Source organism: Thermochaetoides thermophila (assembly GCF_000221225.1).
Source record: "Thermochaetoides thermophila DSM 1495 unplaced genomic scaffold scf7180000011820, whole genome shotgun sequence".
Classification (NCBI taxonomy): domain Eukaryota; kingdom Fungi; phylum Ascomycota; class Sordariomycetes; order Sordariales; family Chaetomiaceae; genus Thermochaetoides; species Thermochaetoides thermophila.
In genome coordinates, this window is record NW_006383036.1 from 1,266,340 (window position 1) to 1,293,431 (window position 27,092).

Genomic DNA, 27,092 nt, shown 5'->3' on the forward strand with positions numbered 1-27,092 from the left:
ACATGAGTTTTGATCATTTTTAAGGTTCAAGTATGGTATTACCCCACTTTCTTCAGCGTGGCCCGGCGAACCAACAGATCTTTAGGAGTTAATATGTTGTTTTTCCAGTGCGTGGGATGCAACCGTTTGAGCATTGGATGGTGAGAATATTTTTCTCTAATATCGCCCATAAAATTGAGGTTGACTTGTATGTGGAAACTGTCCCTTATAAAGTCGATTTAAAGTTGAGGACAACTTTCATGTGTCTCAAACAGCCGATTGCTTCAAACTGACGATGCGAAGATCTCGCATTACGGAAAACAAGATTCAGGATTCTGTCACACTAAACTCCCACTTTAATTTGGTCGCGAAAAGTGGCTCTAAGTGTAATATATGGTAAGCCTCATAACTGAAACAACTCTTGATACCTTAGGTACTTTAGTGGTTCTCAGTTTATAGATACCAAGACGGGAATGCACTAATGGTCGATATCGTGGACGTCGACGCTCCGGGGTCGTCTTCTCCCGTTAACCTCCCTGCGCCAAGATTATCCTCGTGTAAGATCAAGATCTCAGAAGTGGCATATGCAAGGGCCGAGCCAAGAGGTTTCGAGGTTGACTTGAAACGCAAAGTAGTCGACAATGCTGATAAATTGACTCTGTTGCTACGAGCGAGATTTTTGAACAGAGAATCAGAAGTCGTTAAAGAAGAATAACAAAACTCTGCAGTGTGAATGCCCCGGGAGTCCAGCTGATTAAGCAGAAGCTCAACCCTGCAGGTGTGAACTCAACTTGGGAGTCTTTACGTTCAATCAAGTAGTCCACACTATAACGAGCCAACCCTGGGCTCTAAAGAGGGTTATGTATCATAGCCTAACCATGACTTCAATCCTGATTCTAAGACTGATACGGCTCGTAGAGCTTGTTGCCTTTGCTCAGCTCAAAAATGGTATTGATATTGAGCCTCTTGTTCAACTGGGACTGGGCTTCCAGAGTCAGATTGAGTCATTCGTGTTAGAACTTTAAGCTCAAAGAAACTCGAGAATCCCAGTCCTGGCAATTGCTTCCAAAGACCCAGCAAACTAAGTGGGCTGTTTGGCTGTTTCACCTGGCAGTGAAACTCGACCCAGAGGTCTCAATATCGAGCCATTTCACGGAAGCCACATCGATAGTGAGGCCATGATCTGGCCAGAACGAGTCAGCATAGGGCCATTGGCAGTCGTTTCGGTGCAATGAGTGCCAGATTAAGAGAAGCGCAGCTGCACGGCTGCCTCGGGTCTCACAAGGTGCATATGTCAGAAGCTGGGCCGATGATGGCGGGAAGAGCAAGACAACATGAAAGTAGAAGATAGCTGCGACAGCACGCTGGTATCAGAGACAAGAGCCTCATCAGCAGCACCGCTGCGTGTGTCGCCTTTGCAGGCCAAGGACAGCAAGGCGCGAAACACACACATACACAAGAAACACATAGTCGAGGGGAACATGTGTGCAGCGCCGTTTTTGCCGTTGCTCATTTGGGCTTCTCGAACGTCCACATGGAAGCCCACGAGACAAAGACCCCCAGGGCCAAGGGCCGGTACGCGGCAAGGAAAACCCACCAAAACCGCAGCCAAGAAGCCTTAAGGGGAGTGTTAAAAGAATGGTGGCGCCAGGGAGGCCCAAGCTCCCACAACCCGCTCGTCTGAGCACACGCTGCCGAAGGTCTGGCCTGGGTCTGCCTGGGTCTTACTGCCCGTTGGGCCAGCGTCGCGAGAGTGTCCCCAGCCAATGAGGGTTGTCCGATTGAAGAAGCATGTGGGCCGACGGCCAGATCAGGTCATGCCATCCATCAAATCAGCCCACCGGCTCTTAGGCGGGGCAGGGCAACATCGCATGTCCCAGCTCCGCTGGGGTGCGCTGCGTGCGGGTACCCGCTTTTTGCCTCTTCTTAGGAGGGGAGAGGGCGACCTCCATGCCAGCAGCCCCGATGAGCGTCCATTAGAGCCCATCGGAGCCCATCACAAAACTGAAGAGAGCTCGGCGACGACAAGGCGCCGACGCTGGTGTTGGCACAGCCGGACACTCTCAAAAACGAGGTCAACAATCAGCTGTGAGTGAGCAAGCAAACAAGGACAGCAAGCGGGCAATCAGCGAGCACCGAGCAGAGAGAGTATTCAGGTACCTATCTACCACAGTACGTACCTGGGTACCCAGTAAACCATCAGGAGCCAGGCTGGACTTGGTGGATGGATGTGGATGGATGTGCCGAACTGATGACGACGGCCACATCCATGGATCCGAAGCCGACTCCGCTATGTGATGTGTGAATCGAAGCGAATCTATCGTCGTTCTCACCATTCAGGTTGTCGTCCTCAAGTCATCTCCAAGTCCACATTCAACTTCATCCCCTAGCCTCGCCATTGTTTCGCTGTTGCTACTGTTGCGTTTCGCGGGGCATCCTGGTGTTTCGCATCTCAGCGCACGACGCCCTGCCTGCGCAATTGGGCTGGTCTGAGCTCGCTGAGATAACCACGTCCCCAGCAGTGCTAGCACTCCCCGAATTCCCAGTGGTCGCCGTTGGACAGCGCTGCTACCGAGAGGTACCCTGCAGATCCATCCCACCAAACCCGGCCCAGGCCCGTGCCCGTGCCCGTGCCCTGGGACAGGAAGTTTGACGACGCTCGATTCGCACATCCATTCTTTGCCTTCCTACGGCTCCAAGGCCAGCCAGCCAGCTTCACCTCCGTCTCCGTTCCAACCATTCGGTTCTTGTGCCTCCACACCGTCGGCCTCTCCCATCCCCGATCTCGACTTCAGAGATTGCTGCCACCACGGCCCTGAGTTACAACCTTGCTGCAGCCCCCCCCCCCGGCCTGGGCCTCCGTGTCTCCAACCCCACCACCGCGCTGCCGGGACTGTATCATTCCCACGCGCATCCCGATCCCCCTCGGCCCTCTGTCCAGTGTCGACTCGTCGAGGGCGTCTCCTCCAAGCTTTTTTTTTGCCTGCGCGGCCGCATAGTGACGGCCCTCCGCAACCGATCCCTTCCCTTAAGCGCTTCCACATAGTCAAGACAGCCAGCACCAGGAAGAAGAGAAAAATCGAACGGTTCCCGAAACTCTCATCGGACCACCCCGCCTGACCTTCTCCCCCTTTTACTTGCCCTCCTTTCGCCTCGCAGTTCGTCTACTGCCGCGGCTGCTGCTCCTTGCTCGCTCGCGCCGCAGCCTCAGGCCGAAAGGACCGCGGCACCAACCATGTCTCCTGCTGCCGTGGTCGAAAAGCCCGGGGAGGACCAACCGAACAACGAAGACAGAATGGATACCACCGAGTCCATCGACCGACTCACGCTCCTCCGGAGCATGCCCGAGCCCCCCCTGGAATGCCAGGTGTGCGTTGTCGGTGCCGGCCCCGCCGGCTTGATGCTGGCCTGCAACTTGGCCCGTTTCGGCATCAAAGTGGAAATTATTGATGACCGCGCTGACCAGACTCCTGTTGGAAGGCAAGTAGTTGCTGCTCCTTCCCCCCCCACCCTCTCTCTGTTTCGTTGTTTGCGCTGTTTGCTCTGTCCTGTTGTTGGGCGTCGCGGAGGACGGGGGATATGCCTGGAGAGGCGCTGTGGACGCGGGACGTTTAATGCTCTCTTCGCATGTTTAAACCACTCACGATGGTTCTGACTCTCGGTTTATGCGAATAGGGCCGACGGTCTGCAACCAAAAACGATTGAGACCTTCAGGCAGATGCGTCTGGCAGATCCCTTGCTACAGCGAGGTGTGCGGGTCTATGACATCTGCTTCTGGCGCAGCACGCCAGACGAGCCGCTCCATCGCCTGGGCCGTGAGGTCCACTACCCGCCAGTTATCGATGTGTTGGATCCCTACATCCTGCTCGTCCACCAGGGCATGGTGGAGAGCCTTTTCATCGAAGATTTGAGGAAACGCGGCTACGAAGTGCGCAGAAATACCGCCTTCGAGTCCTACAGCGTCTGCGATAGCAAGGGGGGCCCTCTCCAGGTCAACTGCCGCACAAACGTCACTCAGGACCGCAAGACCATCCTTACCCAGTACCTTGTTGGTTGTACGTGGCGCCCCTGGGAAATTTTAGCTGTTCATGGCGCACTGGAATGGAGAAACTGACCCTTCTCGCAGGTGATGGCGCCCACTCCAAGGTTAGGAGGAGCATCCCAGATGCAAAGCCCGTCGGCCTATCGCAACCCTCTGTGTGGGGTGTGCTGGACGGCGAGCTCATTACTGATTTCCCGGATATTTGGTCCAAAACTCTGGTGTATTCTCAAGAGCATGGTTCCATCTTGATCATTCCGCGTGAGCGAAACATGACGCGCTTCTACATCGAGCTGAAAAGCGGCCCCAAGGGGGACCGCAGCCAGCTTGGTCAAGAGTTCGTCATGCAACGCGCCAAGGAGATTATGGCGCCCTTCCGGGTTGACTGGAAGTATGTTGAGTGGTTTGGTCGCTACCAGATCGGCCAGCGCGTGGCGAGCCGCTTCTGCGACAACCATCTTCGCGCCTTTTTGGCCGGCGATGCCAGTCACACACACTCGCCCAAGGCCGCCCAGGGTATGAACACGTCGATGCATGACGCGTGGAATCTGGGCTGGAAACTGAACCTGGCCGTTCGCGGCCTTGCCAAGCCAGATCTGTTGAAAAGCTATGAGGAGGAGCGTAGGAAGATCGCCCTGGATCTGGTCAACTTTGACTATGAGCACGCCAATCAGATCGCCGGTGGCGATGCTGTTGCTCTTGCTGAAAATTTCAAAACAAATGTGCGCTTCATCTCGGGTATCGGCGCTGATTACCCCGAAAATTGCCTGAATATGATGGAATCGCAATCGTGGGTGATGGGCGAGGCGAAGCCGGGTTGCCTGCTTCCCCCGGCGAAGGTGACTCGCTACATTGACTCGAACCCAGTGGACATCCAGCTCGATATTCCGATGCTGGGCCAGTTCCGCATCTATTTGCTCATGTGGGATGTGCACCAGTCGCGCATCTGGCTCGAGACTTTCTGCCAGGCTATCGCATCTAAGGAGTCCTACATCAGCAAGCTCTCGGCTGCTGCAAATCTCTCATACGCCCAGCAGCCGCGTTCACCGGCTCCCGAAGACATTTACCTCCGTCCGGAGCGCTACACGGCTGTTAGCCATCTGTTTACTTTTGCCCTTATTAGTATGTACCCCCTTTGGCTTTCTCCTAACGCGTAATCATCTATGCCATGCTAACCTCTCCCCCTTTCTCAGCCACTATGCCCAAGTCAGAAATCGAAATCGCCGACCTGCCGCCGCTCTTCCAGGACAGCCGCTGGACCTTCTACCTGGACGACATCCCCGAGCAGGACACGCGCGGCTCTCTCTGCACCAATAAGTGGCTCGGCAGCCTCGGTCCCGGCGAGGTCGCCATCGTCAACGTCCGTCCGGATGGCTACGTCGGGTCTATCGGCCGCTGGGACTCGAGTGTCGACGAGTCGGGTGAGGATGCCGCTCGCTGGCTGGATCGTTACTACGAGCGCTTCTTGCAGCTGCCGCCTATTGTGGCTGCGCTGGTTTAAATGGGGTATGTGGGATTAGTAAGTCAGGAGTTAAGAGGGAGCGTGCCGGGCGGAAGTGGTGTTGGTGAGGTAATGGGTTGGTTGAGTTGCTGTTGCTGCTGCTGCTGTTGCTGCTGTTGATGGTTGTGTTGCAGGAGTGGGCGAAGGAAATATAAGGATACCTGGGGTGTGAGGTCTGCTTTTTTTTTTTGCTCGAACATCTTTTTTTGTGTGCTTGTTTATCATTTTTGATGTGGCATTTTCTGGGGGTTTCTCAGGGGCATAGGCATGGGGACGGGTATTTTTCTCGAATGTTGCTGGTGTTGCTTCTTCCGCTTCCGCTGCTGCGCCTGCGATGCGTTGTTCAACAGCACTTCCTGGACAAATCTTCGCTTCTATGTGTTTTTTTTTCCTCATCACCATCTATCTGTTCCCACCTAACCCCTGGCCCCGGATGCCTTATAGCGTCATCTGGTTTTTCTCGTTCCTTTTCGTTGCTCTGGGAGATGCTACACGGGATTTAAAAAGACGAAAGAGAAGCCGATGGTGTTTATAATCAAAGTGATGTAGCGTGGCAGTGGGGTTTGTCTTGCAGGGCTTCCCTCCGAATGATAAGGGGTAAGGGGTGGTATATGCCAAGTTGAAACTGATGATATCTTTAGTCTACCACAACATAAAAGGGGGAAGTAGTGTGAAATTTGTAGAGGTATGAGTGACCGCAAACACTTAATGGGACTTGTACTGTAGTGGCTCTAGTGAATGGATTCATCTCGTAGTAAAAGTCAATTGCAGTTTCTATCCAAAGCAGGCACATTGTTTACCTCTCTAACGTTAGGGGTTATCTGATGTATCTCACCAGGATTGAAAAGGAGGTAGGCAGCTGCCCTCAAAACCGTAGAATAGTTATCCTGCCTTGGCGGTCCTGCCCAATTAACCATCTCTCATCCCCGGCAATGTAACCAACACCCATCATTTCCTCCCACAAGTGCTGAGGAAACCGTTTCTCCCGGGCTCGTGGCGGCAGTTGTGATGATAAACTCTCGTTGTCCTCATCGCTGTCTTCGTTCTTATCATGATGATCTCGGTCCTCGTCTGCCACACTTCTTGACCACTTCCCCTTTCTTTCGTCCACTCTTATGTCCCCCGCATCTTCCACACCCCTCCAGGGAGGATTAAACGAAAACCGCACGCCCAGCGTCGGCATCATGAACCCCGATAACGCTTCCAGCACGAAGCATCGACGAGCTGTCACGGTGACACCCGCGGCAAGGTCATCCACCTTGCTGATGGTGAGGTAAGGGAAGTCGTGGTGCCGCCAGCAGGGGGCCTGGCCCGGGAAGGGGGAAGGGGCAAGAGTGGGTTTTGCTATTGCTTCTGGCATCGTTTTGGCTTCCTGGGAGCCCGGATGTGTGTGGCAGGGAGCAAATGCTAGGCTGCTGCTGACGGGTGCGCAGTACGGGCAGTCTAGGGGCTGCATGTCAGCCCGCCGACAGTGCCGCATGTCGACGCTGTGGTTGTCGTTCCCGCACGTGTCGAGCCATACCGGACCGTAAACAGGGTTGTTGAGAACGGCTGCTACGGCAGCGGATGGGGTGTTTGGCTTTCCCGCATCTGTAGTGGCCAGGTTGCTTGCAGTCGCAGAAGGATGTTGAGGAAATGTTGGGCCCGGTATAATAGGGATGCCGGTGCTTTGCACGAAATGAACACGTGGAGGATCGACAGAGCTCTGGGGACCAGAAATCCAAGCATGATCTTCCTCAATTATATACAGGTTCCGATCGTCCAGAGCTAGGCCCCGAAGACGTGGGAGCGTTCGCTGCCGGACGCCATAGAAGGCGAGCTCGCCCCAGGTCATACGACGGATAACCTGTGGTCCAGCAATAGCAGCTGCGAGGGCAGCTTTGTTCGGAGGTTCCTGGATTATACCGACGGCACTATCGTTCCCATTTTCTCTGCTCTGCCCGTTCCACAAGCCAGAAGATTTGAACGATACCAGCCAAGGAACGACGGGCCGCCAGTCACCCATGGGATCCTGAGACGGGCGACATGGACTCGGAGATGAGATATCCCACACGAGTATCTGCTCAATTGGATCGTCTTGATAGAGGGACCGATTCGGCTGCCATATGTATACAGCGTAATGGGTCGCCGTATGAGTGGAGAAGAAACGATCACGCTTGTTCAGGGGCAAGCCGAGGAAGTGTAACTTCCACTCAGAGCGAAACTCGACACGCCATATAGGGCTGGGATGGCCGCTTTGGTTCCCAGAGCGACCAGAAGGCGCGCGAATGACGTCGAACGCGGTAACAAAGTGGCGATGTACGACCTCGCGGTCGTTCAACTGGTGGTATGCGACAGCCTCGGCCCATTCGATAACGAGCACTCCTTGAGCGAGTCGGACGCGGCGGATATGCTTGCAACGGACGTCAAACGGCACTGGGGTCTGGCAGCCGGTGGCCAGGTCCAGGATATGATAGACATGGCCGGACCGTTGGGCATCCAGTGAAGGGGCCGCACGGGGATACACCAGCACGCCGTCTTCCTGGCTGTATGACCACATGGGATCAGGGTGGTGGAACGTCGACTTGTAAGAATTAAAACGCAAGAAGCGACGCCAAGGAGCCACGCCCCAGAATGAAAAAGGGCTGCCAAACTCATGGCTACTCTGTGCCAGGTCGAGCTTTTCCACAGCATAGGGGATGGCGCGATCGAGGCTCCAGTACCGACGCGCTACACGGGAAAAGACAGAGGACCACGGCAACGGGTGTGTGTCGAAATCAGCCAGCTCGACTTGCACGTTGACCGGTAGACGCGCCGCGATCGTCGGAGGGATCGAAGAGACGGCAATGGCCAGACGGACCTCGCGACATCGCGGGAAGTTCCAGAACAGCAGGAGACGCGACACGAGGTTACTGGAGAACACGGCGTGCCACCGGCGAGACACTCTGCGGCAGCGCACAGCAGTGCGTGGATGGAGATACCATATTATTGCGAAGAAGATATCTGCCGGAAGGTCGATGATGTCCCCCATCCTTGATCGGGTTGGTCAGGGAAAGGAAGATGGGAATGGGATTTGCGGACGGTGACGGTTGCCTTTGCAGCAGCTGCTGCCATGATCAAGCTGCTTCCGGATATAAAAACATAGCTTCGATGCGCTAAGCACAAAATGTGCAAAGCCCATCCTGTTGGACCTCACATTTCTTTCCAAGAAACGCAAGTGGCATTGCCTGAGCGCCAACTCGAAGTTGAGACGAGATGGCAGCAATATTTGGCTGAAGCGGGAAGTGTAAAGGTGGGAAGCTGGACTGCCTGCTGATAAGACATGCTGGACCTTGTTCGAAGACAGCAACCCTAACCCTGTCCTTCATTGGGTCCAAGAAACCTAGGCTCAGCTTGTGGGTCTCGCTTGCAGCACCCTTCCTGATTGGCAGATGAACGCAAATCAAGCTTTTCCAAGACCCAGCGACGTCTCGGGTCTTGCTGCCTGAACCCCATCGCTGCGGGACTCTTTCATCATCCCAGCTCCAAACCGTTCCACAGCTTCTTCCCAGCTTCCACAGCGCACCACAGCACAGAATCACGACGTAGCGCAGCGCAGTGAAGCACTGCCCCCAATATAAGGTGGGGACCCCGCAGAGCAGAAAGCCGCAGATTGACAATTGCGCCGGCAGGTCATCTTGTTCGACGGTTCCCTTCATCCATCAATCATTTTCGTCACAATAGCATTCAGTGACTCGCATTCTCAGGCTCCCGAGGTCTCCGGGTCCCCGTCTTTGCCCTCTCTATTTCTTCTGGCCTCCAAGCAAACCTCCAAGTCCGCTCTGAGCAGCCGTCGGATCTCTCATCCAGTCTCTTGGCACGGCCAAGCAAGCCAAGCAATACGCCCAGCGGGAGGGAGCGCGTGTCCAGCCTTGGCATTATGCAACTTCCCGGCCTTTGCGCGACTACGACTGACAGAGAAAGAAGCGCGAGAAACTCTTGGCTTTCAGTGGTTTCGGACGAAGCGATTGTTTACAGACTGCGGACAGCCGTGCTTCCTCCGTACCTGCAGATTCAGTCGGTTTGACGGTTCCATCGATTGCTCGGTCCCTGCTCCGTGTCGGCGTTTCCTCGCCCGCTGTCGCCGTGTCGTGTCGAGTCGAGTCCGAGTTTGAGTCGGCCCTGATCCGGTCCCGAGTCCAATCGTCAGCGTTCCTAGCGACGGCACGCTCTTTCTTGTGGCTACGTGAACGAGTGACAAAGACGTCGTTATGCGAATCGGAGCTCGCTACTGCTGCTTGCGCCATCGCTGACCGTTTTGCTTGTTTGTCGCAGCGTTTCTCGTGAGGTTTTCGACTGACTCTGATGCTCGAAGTCGCGCCTCGTGAGCGGCCATCGGCGAGCTGAGCGAGCACGAGCACCAGGACTCTCATCATTCCCACGAAAAATTGCCCTGATCTCCTGGAGTTTACTTTGGTTTTAGCGACCGTTTCGGAGTTTTCTATCATTTCGGCCCTTCTTGTTATTGTGATAGCCCGAGCCCGGCACTCGGGTACATGGCATAGATGGGCATCTCGCGGAACTCATCCAACAGTCGCACCGCCCGATCGTCCCCCGCATTATCCAATGCCTCTAAGAAGCATACCATATTTCAGGTTTTCACAATCCCCTACAAGTTTATCCGGTTCCTCCGCTCACGATCTGGCCCTGTCAACGAGTTTTACATTCGTCTCGTTGACCCTCATCGTCAATATGGCTCTGGAGACGTGGTTAAGGGTGCCGTTATCTTGACCGTTGTCAAGCCCATCTGCATCACACATCTGGTCGTCTCGCTGCATGGCTATGTGCGAATATATAAAGGCACCAATGCGCCCACTGATATCCCCCCTAACCCAAGCGAGCATGCTGCTAGCAGCGGTTATATCACGTTGTTCCACGAGGAAGTGCCACTTTCTGGTGAGGGCAGGCTCGAGCCGGGAAGATATGAGTTCCTCTTCGATTTGGATATACCGCAGGGCAGTTTCCCCAGCAGCATCGAGGTTCGTTGGCTTCTATAACCATGATTTTGGATACAATCACTGATCTGATTTGCGGTTGATTTAGTTTGAAAAAGGCACCATCTCATACGTGGTTACAGCAACCCTGACTCTTCCTACGAGTGACCCCAACAGACTCCCGCGGCAGCATAGCTGCGCTTGCCACATCCAATTGGTGAAGATGGTGGATATCGGATTCATTAAAGCGCCACTCCCTCAGATCATCTCGCTCGAGCCAATCTCCAAGAGGCCCAAAAAGAAACGGCCTCCAGATCCCTCTGCCGAAAGCTCGACCACGATCAATACGGCTGTTCCTGGCTCCAGTTCTGATATGCTCCGGATGAGCGGCCACGTTACGGAAGCGGGCTATGATCATACCCATGAACCCCATGGAAACAACCCTCAGAACGCAACACAAAGCGACGTGCGTAGCATCAGCGATGAAAGTGCTGCCACCAGCAGCACCGCTCATAGCAGAGCTGATGTGAGTTCTTTGCACGCTCCCGCAATCGGTTCTCTGGGTGATAGGAGGAATCGTTCCTTGAAGGAGCGTACCATTACGGCAACTGTTGAACTTCTCAAGGGGGGCTGCCTTCCGGGCGATACGGTTCCCGTCAAGATATCCGTCCAACATAACCGCCCAATCAGAAGCATGCGTGGCGTTATTCTGACCCTTTACCGCTTAACGCGAATCGATTCATCACCCCTATCTTTTACAAGGGAGTCAACGGACCATGAAGGTCAGCGAACACCAACAGAAGACTTCTTCCCTCGTTTCAGGACAGGACTTGGTGTCCTCTCCTCTTTCTCCTCGAGTAACCCATACTGCTTGTTTCGAAAGGATCTTGCACAAGCTTTTGCTCCCCTCATCATTAACCCAGAGTCCTTGAAAGCTGAGCTCGTCACCTCCGTGAGGGTCCCAGTGGACGCGTTTCCCACCATTCAGGATGTGCCCCACGAGATTATATCGTTCACATATCACATCGAGGTCCTTGTCGACCTCGGCGGCAAACTCGCAAACCAAATTCGCGGAGGACTTCCCTCTCCTCCAGCGGTCAATACCCTTGGGGGGCCACCCGGGCTTTCTGATAGTGCGGCTACTATGACAGCATATGCCGCCAATATTCTGGAAACAGACGGTCTTCGGAGACAGAAGGGCGTTATCTCGGCAGCATTTGATCTTGTTGTTGGTACTTTGGACAGCAGTCGCAACCGTGCCAGAAACTCAACAAGGCCATCTCCTGCTGTTTCTGCTGTTCCTGTGGGTTCTACCCCAAGGCCAAGCCAGGCAGGAGTCCAGCCGTCAGCTTCTCCCCATGTTGAGCCTTACACGCCTGTGAACCGCCCACAAGCCCATACCCCCTCACCTATTGCACAACTTTCTCCTCAGTCTTACCCTTATTGGAACAATATACCTCCAAAACCACTACCCGAACCATATCCGATTCCTCCCCCACAATTACCGGACGAAAGCGCGCTCAGCGAAAAAGAACGCATGCGTCTTGCTGAACAACGTCTACTACCCAGCCAACCCCCAGAAGTCCCTTTAGCCAGGCTGTCGCACAGTTCCCACCTCAACCCTTCCCCTAATAGCGCCTACTCTTCGGATTCTCAGCCGCCATTCTCGTTGACATTCGAGGCTCCTTCTGCTCCAACACTGGATGATATCGCTGCTGGTAGCACGGCGCAAGCGTCTGCAGTGCCTGACGGCGGAACGGAAGACAAGCAAGAGCTGGAGAGGCGGCAGTTGCTGGCCGAGGTGAGCGCTCCCCCACAGTTTCCCCCCGACGGCTATGGGGGCGACGGCCAGGGAGCGACCGGGAGTCTCTCGTTTTCCGCACAACGGCAGCTAGAGCAACCAACTGCCCCTCCATTGTCGATGGTGGAAGGTGACGATCACAAAGAGCCGTCGGCACCTCCGCCGGAATTGCTGGGCGAGGATCCCCAGCCACGGGATGATGAGGCCTTGTATGGGAGGGGCTATAGCTACGGAGAGTATACCTCCTCGTATCTTGCTGCGTGTTTGCCATATCAACAACTATCTGGAGTACAGGCTCAGGGGCATATCTCTTCTTCTGGGCAGCATAACGGGGGGAATGAGCCATTGCCGAAATATGAGCAGTGAGAGAATTTTGTCTAGTCATGTTTAAAATAGTTATTTATTGGTTGCATGTTATGATGACCTGGGATATATACATCGATTTATGTGAGGTAAATATCTAGTGTTTGTACGGTAGTGGTATAATGTGGACATTTGGGCCGGTACATTGGCTACTTGTTTCTCCAGCATTTGCTGTAGTTCAACATGGTATTGCCTTTTTAGTTCCTTCGCGTTGTTGCAAGAACATCACCGATCATACAAGCGAGTGTCCACCTATACGTGTCGAATGCCGTTCCAATCTAACCTGGCATATCCTCTTTCCTGTAAAGCCGGCCTTTATTCCCCTCGGTTCAAACAGTGGCGATCGGTATCATAAAGCGAATGAATGAGTAGCCCCCCGATAAGCAGTGCTTGTTAACTTCATGATCCCAAATCTTCCTGTAATAGCAGACAATAAAAATAAAAGAGTCGCAGTTGGCTTGGCATCTCCCATGAGCATATAGAAAACTTTAACCGACAGCTTCCATCAGTAGGCGATCCCAACACCAGACTGGGTTGCTTTATCATCGTTGGAGATAGGGTAGAGTGACGTTGGTGACGAAGGCTCTCCCACAAGCGTTGTGCAACCAGAGTCGTTCCTTTGATGTTGGCTCTGGGACTGTCCGTGGATGTAGTTATCCGGATGATGTGTGTTGCTGTGGCTCGTTCTTCCATACTGGCTCCCTTCGAGTTCCGAGACCCCCATTCCAACAGCTGTTAAGTTTTTACCTTTTTCCATCATTAAGCCTTGAGAATAAGCCCCTGATGCCACATGAGCAGGAGGCTGGAAAACCGCAGCGTGATGGGGGGGGTCAACAGGCCCAAAGTGTGGTAAAATGGAAGGGAGAGTTGGTTGTTTCAAACGCAACGGTCCTGGGAGAGGGGGAGGAGAAGGAGGTGTTGGTGCTGGAGCAGGTAGGCATGTGCTGACGCTGCCGTCGTCGTCATTGCGGCTTGGGCTCTGCTTCGGGGCGTAATAGTCGTATCCTCTTCCAACAATCCTGTGGTCGTCATCTTGGGCTTGGCCTTCTGTTTCGCGGAGGTAGCGGAAGCGTCGGCGCATGGAGAGGACCACAAGGGCTGTAAGAAGCAAGCCTAGGATGGCGCCGCCTGTGGCTAAGCCCGCGATGGCGTGCTTGGAGAGGCGTTTACGATGTTTTCGGGTCTGGGGGTCTTCCTCGTTGCTGGGCTGTGCTAGGTTGGGGTCTTCTGGGTCGGGTTGAGGCTGCGGTTGGGAAGCAGTAGGAGTCGGTGCTGTTTGGGTGAGTATAACGCTTTCTGTTGATGTTACTACTATGGTAGCTGGTGGATGAGATATGACTGTGAGGGTCGAGGTGACATCCACAGTTGTTTGAGCGTTGCGGACACTGCCATTGTTAGGAGTCAGGAGTCAATTCCGGGGGCTGGAACTGGGGTCCATACTGAGTTTGTGTGCGGTAGATAGTAGTGAACACGACAGAGGTAGCATGTGAAGTGATCTGCACGGAAGAGATGCTTGTCACATCAGTGGTAGCAGTCACATATTCGGTGACCGTTGGTACATCCTGGGCAGCTTGCCTCGGGACAGGCAGGGGATGGCCAGATGTTCTTGGAGCCTCTTGGGCAGTATCCGACTGAACTGCTCTCTTTGCAGCCGCAACTTCGGCGACAGTCACCCATATAACATTTGTTTGTGTCTCGGCATGGTCCGTCGTTACGTCGACAGTCGATATATGGGTGGACGTAATCATCTCGACAATAACGACCGTAGCTCTCTGGGTCACAACATGAGTGACTGTTCGCCAGACAGTTGATGTCACAGTCACGGTCTCTTGTTGCTTTCGCGGTTCAATGCATCTCCCCTGATCACAGGTCTGGCCAGTAGGGCAACACCCGCTTCCACAGCATGATTCCTCACTCGCACAGCAATGTCCTCCCTCAAAACAGCAATTTCCGCAACCAGGACAGTAGTTGACATCGTTGCCGAAGCAGTAGTTTGACCCATTTGACAGGCATTCTCTCTTTTCTAAGTTCCAGAAATGGCTCGGCGGGCCGGTCAGAGCCTTGATGCCCGCAAAGGGCTTTCTCCAACGAACATGGTGGTTTGCTTCACTACCGTCCCTAGAAAGACTCGATCGGTCTGCGAGAGGCTGATATCCGAAAACAAGAATGATGCAGGATGTGAGCAGCGCAGCCATGCTGCGCCAAATTGAAGACATGGCGCTTTGAGGTCATTGCGGGTTGCTGATGCGAGACATCGATGGAATTATGCATCGCCGTCGACGGCCGGCCACAAGCCTTATGGCTGCCAGCACCTCATCCTACAGTTCCCACCACCTCATCTTCACGTTATCTTTGCACGCCGTGGCACCGCAACCATCGTTTTGTACGTCAATAATTCAGAAGGCTGACTGATGCCAGTGGCTGTCGTCTGCACTACGTCGGACAGCAAGACAAATCATCGGCCAAGACGTGCGGCCTGTGGCTTGGGGGCGGGTAAGCTCCATAACTACTGGCTTTGACGAGCAGCAGCACCAGCGGTGGGCACCAGTCGGAGAGCGTCAGCAAGCGAGAACTGCATGTTCATCGGTTGTCCTGGTTGTCGGGAGCGTCACCAAGATGCAAGTCGCCGGCATCTAGCAGGCGCAAGGAATTAAAGGAAGTTTTTAACTGGCTGCGGCGGTGGTGGCACAACGCCATAAGAGCTGAAAAGGGCCGCCTAGCAGACCCATAATTGCGACGCTGGCAGCAGCGAGCAGCCCAGGTCAGCGTCAGCCAGAGCCAGGCTGCGACGAGCGATGTCGCTCTCTCTCAGTATTTGGGCCAGCTTTGGGTTTGCTTGACTCTTGCCAGGCTCCCTTCAAACGAAACCTTCGGACTTAGGTCCTATCAACACCAAACGGCTATGAATGATACAGGACGCCTTCATTGACGTCGATGTACTGCATCAGGCGATGAAAGAAGGCTGGATCCATTGGCCTTTGGGTGAGGAGCGAGGTCGACCATGGGAGGTTCTACTGAGAGGGGCTACCCGACGCGAGCCAGGAACCCCAACCCTCCTCCGCATGCGCCCAGACTTGCCCCACGCTGGGCCCCTCCAACAAACTGTCAAGAAAGCTGGTGGACAAAGACTTTGGGCCTGGACACGCTGTTGAAACAACTTCACGCGTGCCGCCCGCGACAACTCAAAGCCAACGTCCACACTCCGTGTCGTCATTTTAAGTCAAGCAGACACGGCTAGGTACAGAGCAAACTCGAACACGTAAAACAGAGGCCGCCGTCATGGACATCGACGACATTTTGCAGGAGGTGGACCCGACCGTCTACCGCATCCCGCAAGAAAAGCGCGACCTTCAGGAGTTGACGCGCGCCTGGATCGCCGAGCGCTCTGCCCCTGAACTGCTCCCGTATGCCATTCCCAAGGCTCAGCGTTGTCATTTACCTACCTCTCTTGCTTTGCCTGGCCCCCTTGTTTCACCAATGGTAGTTCATGCTAAGTACGTAAGCCGTGGATAGGTGGCCGCCCAACGACCTCTTTGAGCGTATCAATGCCGCCATCAAGCGTCAGATCGAGCGGGTTGAAGAGCTCACGGGCGACATGGACCCTAAGTCCAACTTTGCCCTTATTGTCATCCAAACCGAGCTCGAGCGTTACAAGTACCTCGTCCGAAGCTATTTGCGTGCCCGTCTAGCGAAGATTGATCGCCACACCCTACACTATCTGTCCTCCGATGCCCTGCGTGCCCGCATGTCAGATATCGAGCTGGCCTATGCGACTCGTCATCAAGCCTTGCTGCATAACCACTACCTGTCAAGCTTTTTGTCTAGCTTTCCCCCAAACCTGCAGAACCTGAACGATGCTGTCGGCGGAATTAGCATGATTGAGACTCCCGACCTTGACACTGCCGTCATTATCCGCCTCCTGAAAGACTCCTTTGTCGAGGGAAGAGGTGTGGACTCGGATGGTGCTCTGCAGATGAAAGAGGGGGATATTGTGATCCTTCGGTGGGCTGACGCAAAGCCTCTCGTCGAAGCCGGCAAGGCCGAGCTGGTTTGAGCCAGACGTTACAAAGCAAGCAAAATCAGATACAGAGGGGCACTTAGCAAGCTGGGAGCGCTGCGAACAATGCCTGATCATCCCTTCCATCAGGTCCTTGGGCACTATGTGCCGTGGCTCCGGACCGCTCGACCCGACCTGTTCGGCTGAAGACCGCGAAGCTCCCCACATGTGCGCAGTACATGTGCGCCGGTTCTTGCTCGAGCTTTATAGTACAAGTGCCTACTCTGTGCCCCTAGCGACAGAATGAGGAGAACACGGAGTAGGAGTTAGCGTCAGGTCACGACAAACCTAGAGGACCAGTCCGATGGTCGTTGTTTGTCCTTCAAGAACACGTAACAGCTGTTTCGACAAAGACTCAACAACAAGGAGCAAGCCTTGCAGTCTTGAGACTTGCAAAGGCCGTATTACGTACTGGAGCGGCTACGAACAGCACACCAGACTCTGGCAATAATCCAGAACGAGCAGCTCCAACAGGCCCACTGTCCAGCTCCATGGACGCTGCCCAACAAGCCGCAGCATCCTAATAAACATCACACCGCCTGACCGACGCATCACGTATTCTAACTTTTAAGTATTGTTACATTACTGAAAGCTCGGCCAGCCTTGCCTCTCTGTACATGTAATTATTTGACCGCGACACGGCAACGACATCAGCCAACAACAAACAGAAGGGATCAGCAACCGGCGCATACCCATCGACAGTGGCACCGAACAGCTGGCAGACCCCACTGTGTAGCGTGGCAGGGAATGTTCAGCTGCTGCTTTTAGTTGCAGCCAGCAACAGGAGGCTGGGAAGAAGATGTGGAGACGTGTGAAAAATCAGCTCTGAAGGAATGTACACTACGATATTTGAAGCTCGAATTCCCCAAAACAGGACAAACTTTAGACTGGCATGCCTACGACGTATATCTGCCAAAGATCGGGATTGGATGTGCCTGGAAAAAACAAGCCTTGGTGACTATCGACCTAGTCCTCGGCCCAGAGTTTGGGCAAAGGAGAAGCGCCACAATCGGTTTTTTTCGACCGAAGACCCCCGGCCCTCAGCGGTGTGATGTGGAGAGTTCGGCCAGGGTCCTGGTCTCCCTCGACGTGACGGTCGATCGAAGATCACAAACAAATGGGGACCCGGTCTGGATTCTGGACGCTCGCTTGGAGATCGCCGTTGACCCACCTAGCTGATGAGTTCCCTGGTCTTTTTCGCTTGTTTTGACGGCGCTGATGCCGAGGGGTAGAGAGCGGGGTGGTCTGTCATATTGGTTGGGCAGGTTGGGCTGCCGTTGCTGCGAGAGTGATAGAAAGAATCGAAAGGTTGAAAGGGAGATTTTTATTTGGGGGAACACGAATGTGTTCGATCACCATTGCTCATGCTGATGAGTTGACCTTTAGAAACAAGGAGGCTCCTTTACATTGACGGAAGCGCGAGATTGTTCGCAGACAGTCCCAGTCAGCGCTTACCCCTGGCACCCGCATCGTGGTCACAGTGTGGAAACGCCACGTGGGTGGAGATTTCAGCTGGACAACACTGCTCCCACCCCTTCTGGGGAGCCCTGTGGGCTTCTGGGGATCGTTGACGGTATGTGAGATCTTTTAGCGATCTCACCGAATCCAAAAAGATGTCTGCCGGCGAGGTTGGGAACGGGCACAAGTCCGGTTTTAGGGCCCGCACGATCTTGCCCTTTTGGCAACCAATATGCTTTGCTGGAAGCACGTGTGCATCATGCCGTGAAACCTCCCAGTCGGATTAGAGATATCATGGGGATCCTACACAGTATTGATGTGGAATGCTGAGAGTTCCATATCCCCGCCGTCGCCAATGTTCGCCACGGGCAAGCCAAGTGCAAAGCGGATTTTTCAGGGCCTACGCCAGTGCCTCGGCACGGCCGCAGGGATTGGTGGTGAGGTGGGCGTGGCTTGGGCTGGGGGCCTTGTCTAGCTGTTTGGCTGGCGTGTCGCCTGACCAATGACCTCACCTCTTCATGTGTTGTCATCAAACGGATCGTCAGGAAGGCCTTGTTTGGGCAGGTCGTGTCGAAACCGCAAAAACCAGATGTCCTGTTTTCTGCGTTACACTCGGGTGTTCTGTCTACTGTTATACTTGGTAGGCGATGTCTGTCGTGACTCGGGGATGTACGGTCTCTGTGGTTGCATGTACATTATTTTGGAACCCTGATACATACTTCTATGCTCCGCCCTCGTAAATCAGAAGGTGCCGTCCTCCAAGAAGCCGCGCGCCGTTGTCGAGGAAATTCCTAGGTGGCTGCCTCAAAACTGTGGCATTGATGGGCGTCGATTGGTCCCTGACCCTTGGAACATACTTTTTGGGCCCCGGTTAAGTGGATCCGGAGTGCTGATTGGTGCCCAGAGGGATCGGACGCCCAGATCGGGCAAACAGCCCAATCGCGGCTGGATGCAGGCACCGTCGCGTAATTTCACCAAGGGTGACGGCCCCGGTTTTTCACAGCGCCCTGCGCGCACGGATTTCCTGCTCCGCAAACGCCGGGGGGTTGGCTGGCTGGATGAATGGGCGCCAGTGAGAGCAGCAGCGACGGTGTTGATGACAATGACAGGAAATCGCTGGATGAAGACGGCCAAGGTGGTAGAACACTCGGCCAGCAAACAGCCCTGTTGAAACTTGGAAAGGCTGGGACAAAGTTCGAGATGGTGAGACAGAGCCTCCTCGCGTACTGCATGGTGTCTCATTTTATGTCTCCTTATGTCCACAGTAGGCATCTTGCTGCTCTTTTTGCTCTTCCCATCGGCTCTACGTACCGCTGGGCGCTGTCGGATGGACGGTACAGATATTACCGTACTGTACACGAGACGGCAGAAACTGCAATGCTCCTTCGTGTTGAAGGTGGAGAATGTGTTGCATGGACATGACGCAGTGGAAAAGCAGGGCAGATGGCCAAAAAAAATAAAAATTAGGAAAAGAGACGAACACCGTGGACACAAATGGAAAGCGTCCTTGCAGCTCCCTGGCTGCCGCTGGGCCACTGGCCGTCGAAATCTCAGTGGACAGCGGATGAGAGGACGGCCCCCGTCCCTCCATCCACACCCAGGTTCCCAGCCCGCAGGCCCCGGACCGCGCCCGAGGGTTGCAGCTGCATCGTTTCTTGGTTTTCCTGGTGCTGCCTGCTAGGTACGTTAGCGTGCATACCCCTGGGGGTTCGGGATGTGTGGCCCGTTGCTGGCTATGCACGCGTGGTGATGGTGTCTGGGCAGTCCTTGTGTGGTCCTCACAAGTCCTCGCGGGAGCGGTTGATAAAGGACGCCCATGCCACCGCGTCCTGACCTGGAATTCCTCCTGATTTTCTTCCTTTTGTTCTTGCCAAGGTAAACCTAGCTCGACAATCGTTGTCCCTTCCGGCTCTCTGTCCCTATCGTGTGTGGCCGTGTACATTATCTCGGACTGTCTTCGTCTGTACACTCAAAGCCCTCGTTTGCTCATCCTGTACAGCCCTACAGTCTCGCTACCTACAGCCTTAATTTGTAATACCTACATCACCTCAACAAACCGCCAAAATGCGTTTCACCACTCTGTTCGTTGCTGCCGGCTTCGCCTTCTTCGCGAACGCCCAGACTACCACCAGCTCCGCCGATGCCGCCCAGAACTCGCAACAGGCTGCTATGATCAAGTGTATCGAGGCCTGCCCGGCCGGCGATGTTGTCTGCACCTCCAAGTGCATCACTGTCCCTAGCCCCAACGAGTCTCAGGTATGTGTGAAGCGAGGGAGGTTTACATGGAAAGCCCCCGGTCGGATCTCCTGATGAGCGATATTCCAAACTTACCTTATCTCACCTTTCCTCATGTCACCTTACCTTACCTCATTTCCTGCCTTTCATGCTACTACCCGCGGACTTCCCCTACTGTTCATTTCCCTCGACCGTTACGACGGGATGGGGCATGTGAAACGTTCCTCAACGGTTTCCCCGCAAGGATCAACATATCACTGACTCGGTTGTCCAGGCGAACGCTACCACCGACTGCGTTGCCAAGTGCGATCAGGGCTCCGGCTCTCCTGCGGACACTCAGAAGTATGCTCAATGCGTCGACAAGTGTATCAACGATTACTTCTACGACCCCAAGGTTGGCACCCCTAGCGGCAATGGCTCTGGCTCCGGCTCTGGCTCTGGCTCTGGCTCTGGCTCTGGCTCCGGCTCCGGCTCCGGCTCCAGCGGCTCCGGCTCGAGCGGGTCTAGCAACGGTGACGGCGAGGGCTCCAGCTCCGATGGCGAGGCTACTGGTACCGCTACTGGCTCTGCCGCCTCGAGCACGCCCACCACCGATGCCGCTGGTGCCATGAAGGTCTCGGGTGCCCTTGCTGGCTTCGCTGGTCTCGTCGGTGCTCTTGCTGCTCTTTGAGAGGTGGATATGAATTGGTAGGAAGGTGTTATTTTGTTCTTCTCGATCGAGTTTTTTTTATAAAATAGGGGATGTTATAGGCTTGGGGCTATTGTTTAATTCTTAATGGGGTTTGGCTATGTTTGAATCTAGGTGTTATGGAGCAGGAGTAATGTGGGGGTGGTTTCTTGGAATGACTTGGAGCGTAACGTGGGCCTATACCTAAGAATCATGAGCGTGTTTAAATGTTCAAAATGAAATCAAAAACTACCGATAACTGTTTTCAAGTCCACTTGTCATGAGTGAAATCTTTTGGCTTTGCGAACGTTTCGGTTCTTTCGGTCTATATATACCAAGAACAAAGAGTGAGACATGATTACGAGTTCCTCCTAGGAACCACTGGCTCGATGTCGGTAATCCATGGCAGACCGAGCTGTTTCATCTCGACGGCCAGTTGGAAGAGATAGTCCAGACTGTTTACACACTGTCAGTCTTCTCGTCATTAAGCTAGGCAGGGAGCAGGCCTTCCCCGTCAACCTCGTCAACATACCTTTCGCACTGGGTCTTCGCCTTATGCACAGTCTCTCCCCACACGTAGACACCATGCCTACGGACCAGGACGGCATACGTGTCCGGGTACTTGTCCATGGCCTCTTCCAAGAACTCCGTAAGATCCTCCTCATGGGCGGTGTTCTCAATCACCGGAATCACCAGCGTATCGTGATACCCGAGGTTCCCGGTCTTCCCATATCCCCTACCAAAGCCCTTGATCTGTTCGATGTTGTTGATTCGGAACTCCCGGTCCTTGCCGGGGCCCTGCTGCTCCAGGATCAGCGTCACCAGTACCGCCCAGTGCGAGTGTGTGTGGATACAGCAGCCCGCGCCGCGCTTGTTGAAAGCGGCCAGGAAGAGGGGAGTGCATTGGCTCGGCTTGTGGTTGGGCGGGCTGCGAAGGTAGATGCGGTTGCGTCGATCGAGGGATGCAGCTTGTGCGGCGAGCGAGAGCACGTAGATGTCAGAGGGTTTCATGAGCTCCTTTTGCACGCCCGAGGGGGCGATGTAGACCAGGTCGCTAGGCAGAATGACATTGTTAGTTTGGGATTGGTTGTGGGGGGTGTGATGGTGTTGGGTTGGCTGTTGAGGTGTGGTTAGGATGGTGGGGTAGGGACGACGATGAGAGCGGTGATAGTGGTAATAATAGTGTTGAGGGGCTCTGGACTCTCGTGGTCATACCCGTCCCGGATCGAGGCTCCACCACCGGTTCCCGTCACCCATCCGAGCGTCCAAAACTTGGCGCAGAGCGCCGGGATCAGGTTGGCCGGGTGCTCCGGGTCATCGGACTGGACGAGATGGTCGTTGTTGTTGGCTGGTTGGGGGTTTGGCGGGGTCATGATGACGCCTTTCGTTGTGTGACTCGTTCTGTTGAAAAGTTTTTTAAACAGCCACAAAGCCAAGCTCTGTTTCAATGGCTCCCAGGGCCCTTTCCTTGCACTCAGAATGAATGAATCACGGAGTCAAAAGACCAATCAAACAAGCAAAGACCCTCAGAGAAACGTCCCTGCGAGTGCCGGCAATTTTTACGGAGCGGCAGTATCAAGTTTTCAATGAGGCTATTTGGGGCTAAATTGCGTCAGCTAAAAAGGTGCTCCAACTTTTCGGCGCGGCTTTGGGACGGGACCCTCTTTGCTGCAGGGCAAGGCTGCTAGGGCAGGAGTCGGGGAACTCGCTGAGTTGCAAGCATGCAGGCTCTTAATCAGCAAGCAACCTTGAGTCCTCGATTCCGGCATTGAGGTGCCGTTGGATCCACAGAATGCCGGCCTGACATTGGATCACGATTCAGTTTACCTATTTAACCCAGAGCGTTGAGGATGGACGCTCGGTCAATTGACGCTGGAGCGCCCCTAAGAAGGATTCTACCTCGGTGCCCTCCTGGTTCATGATATGCCTTGATATACGTGGCCTAAGAGCTGTGCTTCCTCACTGGCAGCAACCGAAAGCTGCATGGCTCGTGAAATCAGATCATCGACATTGGGGCTTGGGACGACGATAAGATCCAGACAGCGAGTTGCCATATCTGGTTAACCATGCCGTGCCGTTCCTGAAATCAACGGCGGGCTCATGCTGGACCCTAACACTCTGTCATCATGCTGGCCCTGTTACCCGTTTCAGTGAAACAAAGGAGACACGGTCTCATCTCATGATGGATATCAGAATTGGATGTTCTTTGGGACCCAATGGTTTTACCCTAGTCTTTGTCTACATGGATAAGATTCTGTCAAACCAGTATGCTGGATGACAGCACAACATATTGTGGAGGGAAATTTGGAGCGCAGATCTGAATGCGTCCCTGTTTGCAAAGAAAATAGAGATATTTCACAATAAGAGCACCCGATTGATGTAGCCTAAATATCGGGATCCGAAGAACCAGCACAAAGACATTTCAAAAGCCTTCTTCCCATATCAATTGAGAGGACGAGAGTTGGAAAATGAAAGTCTGCCATCTTTGCTTGTGATGATGGTTCATGGAGCAGTTGTGGAGATGGTGGCTCTCTCGGACCAATAGAATCGAAGGTTCCAACACGTTCCATCATGGCGCTAGGACCAACAGGGTGCGGCCAGGCTGACCCCAAACGGACCCCGCTGGCGCCTGCGGTTGCTCTGGTCGCATCAGCGAGAGCTCCAAAAGCTCAGCATCCGTTTCTGTTAAAAAGACACGTTGTCAGAACCTTGCCCACCCGAACTTCAAATTCACCACGCTCATCTTCCTGCACGCAGCTTGGTGACTTTCCCCTTCGTCTTCGAGCTTTGGGAGCATCTCTCCATTGCCACATCGCATCACATCTGCTGTGTTGGTCGGCGTTCTTTTATCCCCTCCCTTTCATCATCGTCGACCGCTCGCCAAGCATCTGCCATTGCATCTCTCCTCACTATCACTGTCGTCCTTGTTTAGGTTGCCTGCCTACTAGATCGCGCGAAGTAGCGCTCGATTTTGAAAAATGAGATTCAACGTCGCTGCTGCTGCCGCTGGTGCGGCGTTCCTGGTGGGTGGCGTCAACGCCGAGGACCAGAAGGTTATCAAGGACGAATCGGCCTCGTCCTCGTCCACCTCAGTTGCCGAAACGGCCACCAAGTCTACTCCCGAGCTCCCGACCTTCACTGTAAGCTCAGCCCATTGCTTGTTGCCTCTTGAATGACAAGGCATGGCTTGTTCTAATACTTTGTATGCAGCCCACTACCCTGAAGGCTCCTTTTATCGAGCAGTTCACCGAGGGCTGGGAGCAAAGGTGGAAGCCCTCTCACGCCAAGAAGGACACAAAGGGTTCTGATGAGGAGTGGCGGTACGTTGGTGAGTGGGCTGTTGAGGAGCCCATCGTCTACAAGGGCATGGAGGGCGACAAGGGCCTGGTGGTCAAGAACGTCGCTGCTCACCACGCCATCTCGGCCAAGTTCCCTAAGAAGATTGACCCCAAGGGCAAGACCCTGGTTGTACAGTATGAGGTCAAGCTGCAGAGTACGTCGATGCCATGTTGAACGTTGGGTTGTCCGGACACGGGTCAGGCTAACTGAGGTTCTTCCATACAGACAGTCTTGAGTGCGGTGGCGCTTACCTGAAGCTTCTGCGCGACACCAAGAAGTTGCACCAGGAGGAGTTCTCCAACACCACGCCTTACGTCATCATGTTCGGTCCTGACAAGTGCGGCCATAACAACAAGGTGCACTTCATCTTCAACCACAAGAACCCCAAGACCGGCGAGTACGAGGAGAAGCACCTTACAGCTCCTCCCACGGCCAAGATTGTCAAGACGACTGAGCTGTACACGCTCGTCGTCCACCCCAACAACACTTTCCTCATTCAGCAGAACGGCGAGACGGTCAAGGAGGGTAGCCTCCTGGAGGACTTCAACCCTCCGGTCAACCCGCCCAAAGAGATTGACGACCCTAACGACAAGAAGCCTGACGACTGGGTCGACGAAGCCCGTATTCCTGATCCCAACGCCAAGAAGCCGGATGATTGGGATGAGGATGCGCCGTACGAGATTGTCGATGAGGACGCCGTCAAGCCTGATGACTGGCTCGAGGACGAGCCGCTGACCATCCCGGATCCGGAGGCTAAGAAACCTGATGACTGGGATGATGAGGAGGATGGCGACTGGATCCCGCCGACCGTTCCCAACCCCAAGTGCGCTGAGGTGTCTGGTTGTGGCCCGTGGACCAAGCCAATGAAGAAGAACCCGGCCTACAAGGGCAAGTGGACGCCGCCATACATCGACAACCCGGCCTATAAGGGTCCTTGGGCTCCTCGCAAGATCCCCAACCCCGACTACTTCGAGGACAAGCACCCGGCCAACTTTGAGCCAATGGGCGCTGTAAGTCTCCCAGACTCACCCGGTTCAAACGAACGGGCAAGGTTGTTGACTGACTATGTAACAGATTGGCTTTGAGCTCTGGACCATGCAAAACAACATCCTCTTTGACAACATCTACGTTGGCCACTCAATTGAGGATGCCCGCAAGTTCGCCGAGGAGACCTTCTTCAAGAAGCACCCGGTTGAGAAGGCGCTTGAGGAGGCCGACAAGCCCAAGATTGACGACACACCGGCTTCCCCCGACGACCTCAAGTTCCTGGACAACCCGAAGAAGTACATCACCGAAAAGGTCGATCTCTTCCTCACCATCGCCAAGCGCAACCCGATTGAGGCCGTCAAGTTTGTCCCTGAAGTGGCTGTCGGCCTTGGTGCTCTCCTGATCTCGATCATCGCTATCATCGCTGGTCTTGTTGGTGCGGGCTCCAAGCCGGCGGCTCCGGCCAAGAAGGTTGAGGGCAAGGAGACGGCCAAGGAGGAGGACAAGGACGGCAAGGCGACGACGACGGGCGCCGAGACCACCAAGTCGGAGGTGACCAAGCGTGCGGGCAAGAGCCAGTCGTAAGGGCAGGCTTGGCGCTCCGGGGTCGGAGGGGGTCTGGATGTATTCTTTGACCAAATTATAACCGGACAAACATGCGGGATCAGGCCAGCCGTAATTATGGTGCTGGCCGGACGAGACGACAGCAAGGGCACGTTTTCTGCTTTTATTGTTCTGCTTGTGTTTAGGGTTTTTGGAGTCCCAGGGCGTATTGAACATGTATTCTAGGTCTCTCAAAATACCGTGATAACAGAGGTTTTAGTATTCCTGAACATTCAGGCTTCTAGGTATCATAACTCCTCGCTTTCCTGCCTAGCCGTGCGAAACCGAGGTGTTGGGCGGCGGTCCGAGGAAGGCAGGTGCCTCAACACAATGGGCGCATGGATGTTGCGGCCCTGCGGGCGTCCGACGAAGGTCCCTCCTTCTCCCCAGATCGCCGTCTGGGGGGCCCGCAGGAACAGAGTCGGCGGGACCAATTGGGCGGCGCTGATTGGTCTTCGGCAGGACGCGGCTTTGGCAGACTGCGGGGACAAGCCCACGGTGGTCCACCGGTCGGGTCCCTTCCCCACATCCGGGCGTGGCAGCGGCACTTGACCCCTCCCGGACCCTCCCGGACGCTGATTTGGGATGGTGTTTTGTGACTTCTTGGAGTCATCTTAGGAGTGCTTGGCGGGGATACATGCAGATGCAGTCCACAGCGAGATCGCTGGTCGGATAAATGGGACATCTGGAAGCATTTTTGAGTTGATACCTTGGAAGGAGGGGCAAATATGGACCTTTTTGGTATGTACTGTGCAGGCTAGAGGTAGATAGCCGACGGTACAAATTCACGGACTACCTGCCACCCGCAGACACAAAGAAAGCCACCAGTCAGTGGCCAGCAAGTGTTCTCCGTCCTCTAGTGCCAGACTGCCAACAGGCCAGCATCTCCAGCATTCCCGGTTCCCCACGTTTGCAGGTTCTCACTTTTCAGCAACGGCCAACTGCAAGGGGGGCAAATTCCCAATCATCCTCGTGGTCGCTGCGCGTGCGCCGTCCCGTTCGGTGCCAGTCGCTCTGTACGCATCCGTGCTTGTTGCACAGGCCGGTTTGCAGTCCACGTTTACACTACCGGTACATTGTGGCGGCGATCTACTTTACGGCTGCTGTTGAG

General features: G+C 54.5%; 8 protein-coding genes across 8 annotated transcripts; 5 read left to right on the forward strand and 3 right to left on the reverse strand.

Moving 5' to 3' along the window:
• Positions 1–1,513: 1,513 nt before the first annotated feature.
• CTHT_0053520 (uncharacterized protein) lies at positions 1,514–5,519 on the forward strand (the record flags this gene model as incomplete). Its single annotated transcript, XM_006695625.1, has 6 exons — positions 1,514–1,554; positions 1,990–2,067; positions 3,139–3,348; positions 3,655–4,034; positions 4,106–5,140; positions 5,212–5,519. The coding sequence occupies 6 exons, from the start codon at positions 1,514–1,516 to the stop codon at positions 5,517–5,519; spliced, it is 2,052 nt and encodes a 683-aa protein (XP_006695688.1).
• An 865-nt stretch (positions 5,520–6,384) lies between these two features.
• On the reverse strand, positions 6,385–8,529 carry CTHT_0053530 (uncharacterized protein; the record flags this gene model as incomplete). Its single annotated transcript, XM_006695626.1, has 1 exon — positions 6,385–8,529. One exon carries the CDS (start codon positions 8,527–8,529, stop codon positions 6,385–6,387), a length of 2,145 nt encoding a protein of 714 aa, XP_006695689.1.
• A 1,513-nt stretch (positions 8,530–10,042) lies between these two features.
• Positions 10,043–12,638, forward strand: CTHT_0053540 (uncharacterized protein; the record flags this gene model as incomplete). Its single annotated transcript, XM_006695627.1, has 2 exons — positions 10,043–10,516; positions 10,581–12,638. 2 exons carry the CDS (start codon positions 10,043–10,045, stop codon positions 12,636–12,638), a joined length of 2,532 nt encoding a protein of 843 aa, XP_006695690.1.
• A 756-nt stretch (positions 12,639–13,394) lies between these two features.
• Positions 13,395–14,610, reverse strand: CTHT_0053550 (uncharacterized protein; the record flags this gene model as incomplete). Its single annotated transcript, XM_006695628.1, has 4 exons — positions 13,395–13,437; positions 13,523–14,020; positions 14,076–14,407; positions 14,551–14,610. The coding sequence occupies 4 exons, from the start codon at positions 14,608–14,610 to the stop codon at positions 13,395–13,397; spliced, it is 933 nt and encodes a 310-aa protein (XP_006695691.1).
• Positions 14,611–15,914: 1,304 nt separating this feature from the next.
• Positions 15,915–16,689, forward strand: CTHT_0053560 (uncharacterized protein; the record flags this gene model as incomplete). Its single annotated transcript, XM_006695629.1, has 2 exons — positions 15,915–16,039; positions 16,149–16,689. 2 exons carry the CDS (start codon positions 15,915–15,917, stop codon positions 16,687–16,689), a joined length of 666 nt encoding a protein of 221 aa, XP_006695692.1.
• A 3,525-nt stretch (positions 16,690–20,214) lies between these two features.
• CTHT_0053570 (uncharacterized protein) lies at positions 20,215–21,055 on the forward strand (the record flags this gene model as incomplete). The annotated part of the gene is made up of 2 exons (XM_006695630.1): positions 20,215–20,406; positions 20,660–21,055. 2 exons carry the CDS (start codon positions 20,215–20,217, stop codon positions 21,053–21,055), a joined length of 588 nt encoding a protein of 195 aa, XP_006695693.1.
• A 355-nt stretch (positions 21,056–21,410) lies between these two features.
• CTHT_0053580 (uncharacterized protein) lies at positions 21,411–22,425 on the reverse strand (the record flags this gene model as incomplete). The annotated part of the gene is made up of 3 exons (XM_006695631.1): positions 21,411–21,507; positions 21,585–22,106; positions 22,268–22,425. The coding sequence occupies 3 exons, from the start codon at positions 22,423–22,425 to the stop codon at positions 21,411–21,413; spliced, it is 777 nt and encodes a 258-aa protein (XP_006695694.1).
• A 1,605-nt stretch (positions 22,426–24,030) lies between these two features.
• CTHT_0053590 (uncharacterized protein) lies at positions 24,031–25,963 on the forward strand (the record flags this gene model as incomplete). Its single annotated transcript, XM_006695632.1, has 4 exons — positions 24,031–24,192; positions 24,263–24,545; positions 24,617–25,401; positions 25,466–25,963. 4 exons carry the CDS (start codon positions 24,031–24,033, stop codon positions 25,961–25,963), a joined length of 1,728 nt encoding a protein of 575 aa, XP_006695695.1.
• Between the last annotated feature and the right edge of the window lie 1,129 nt (positions 25,964–27,092).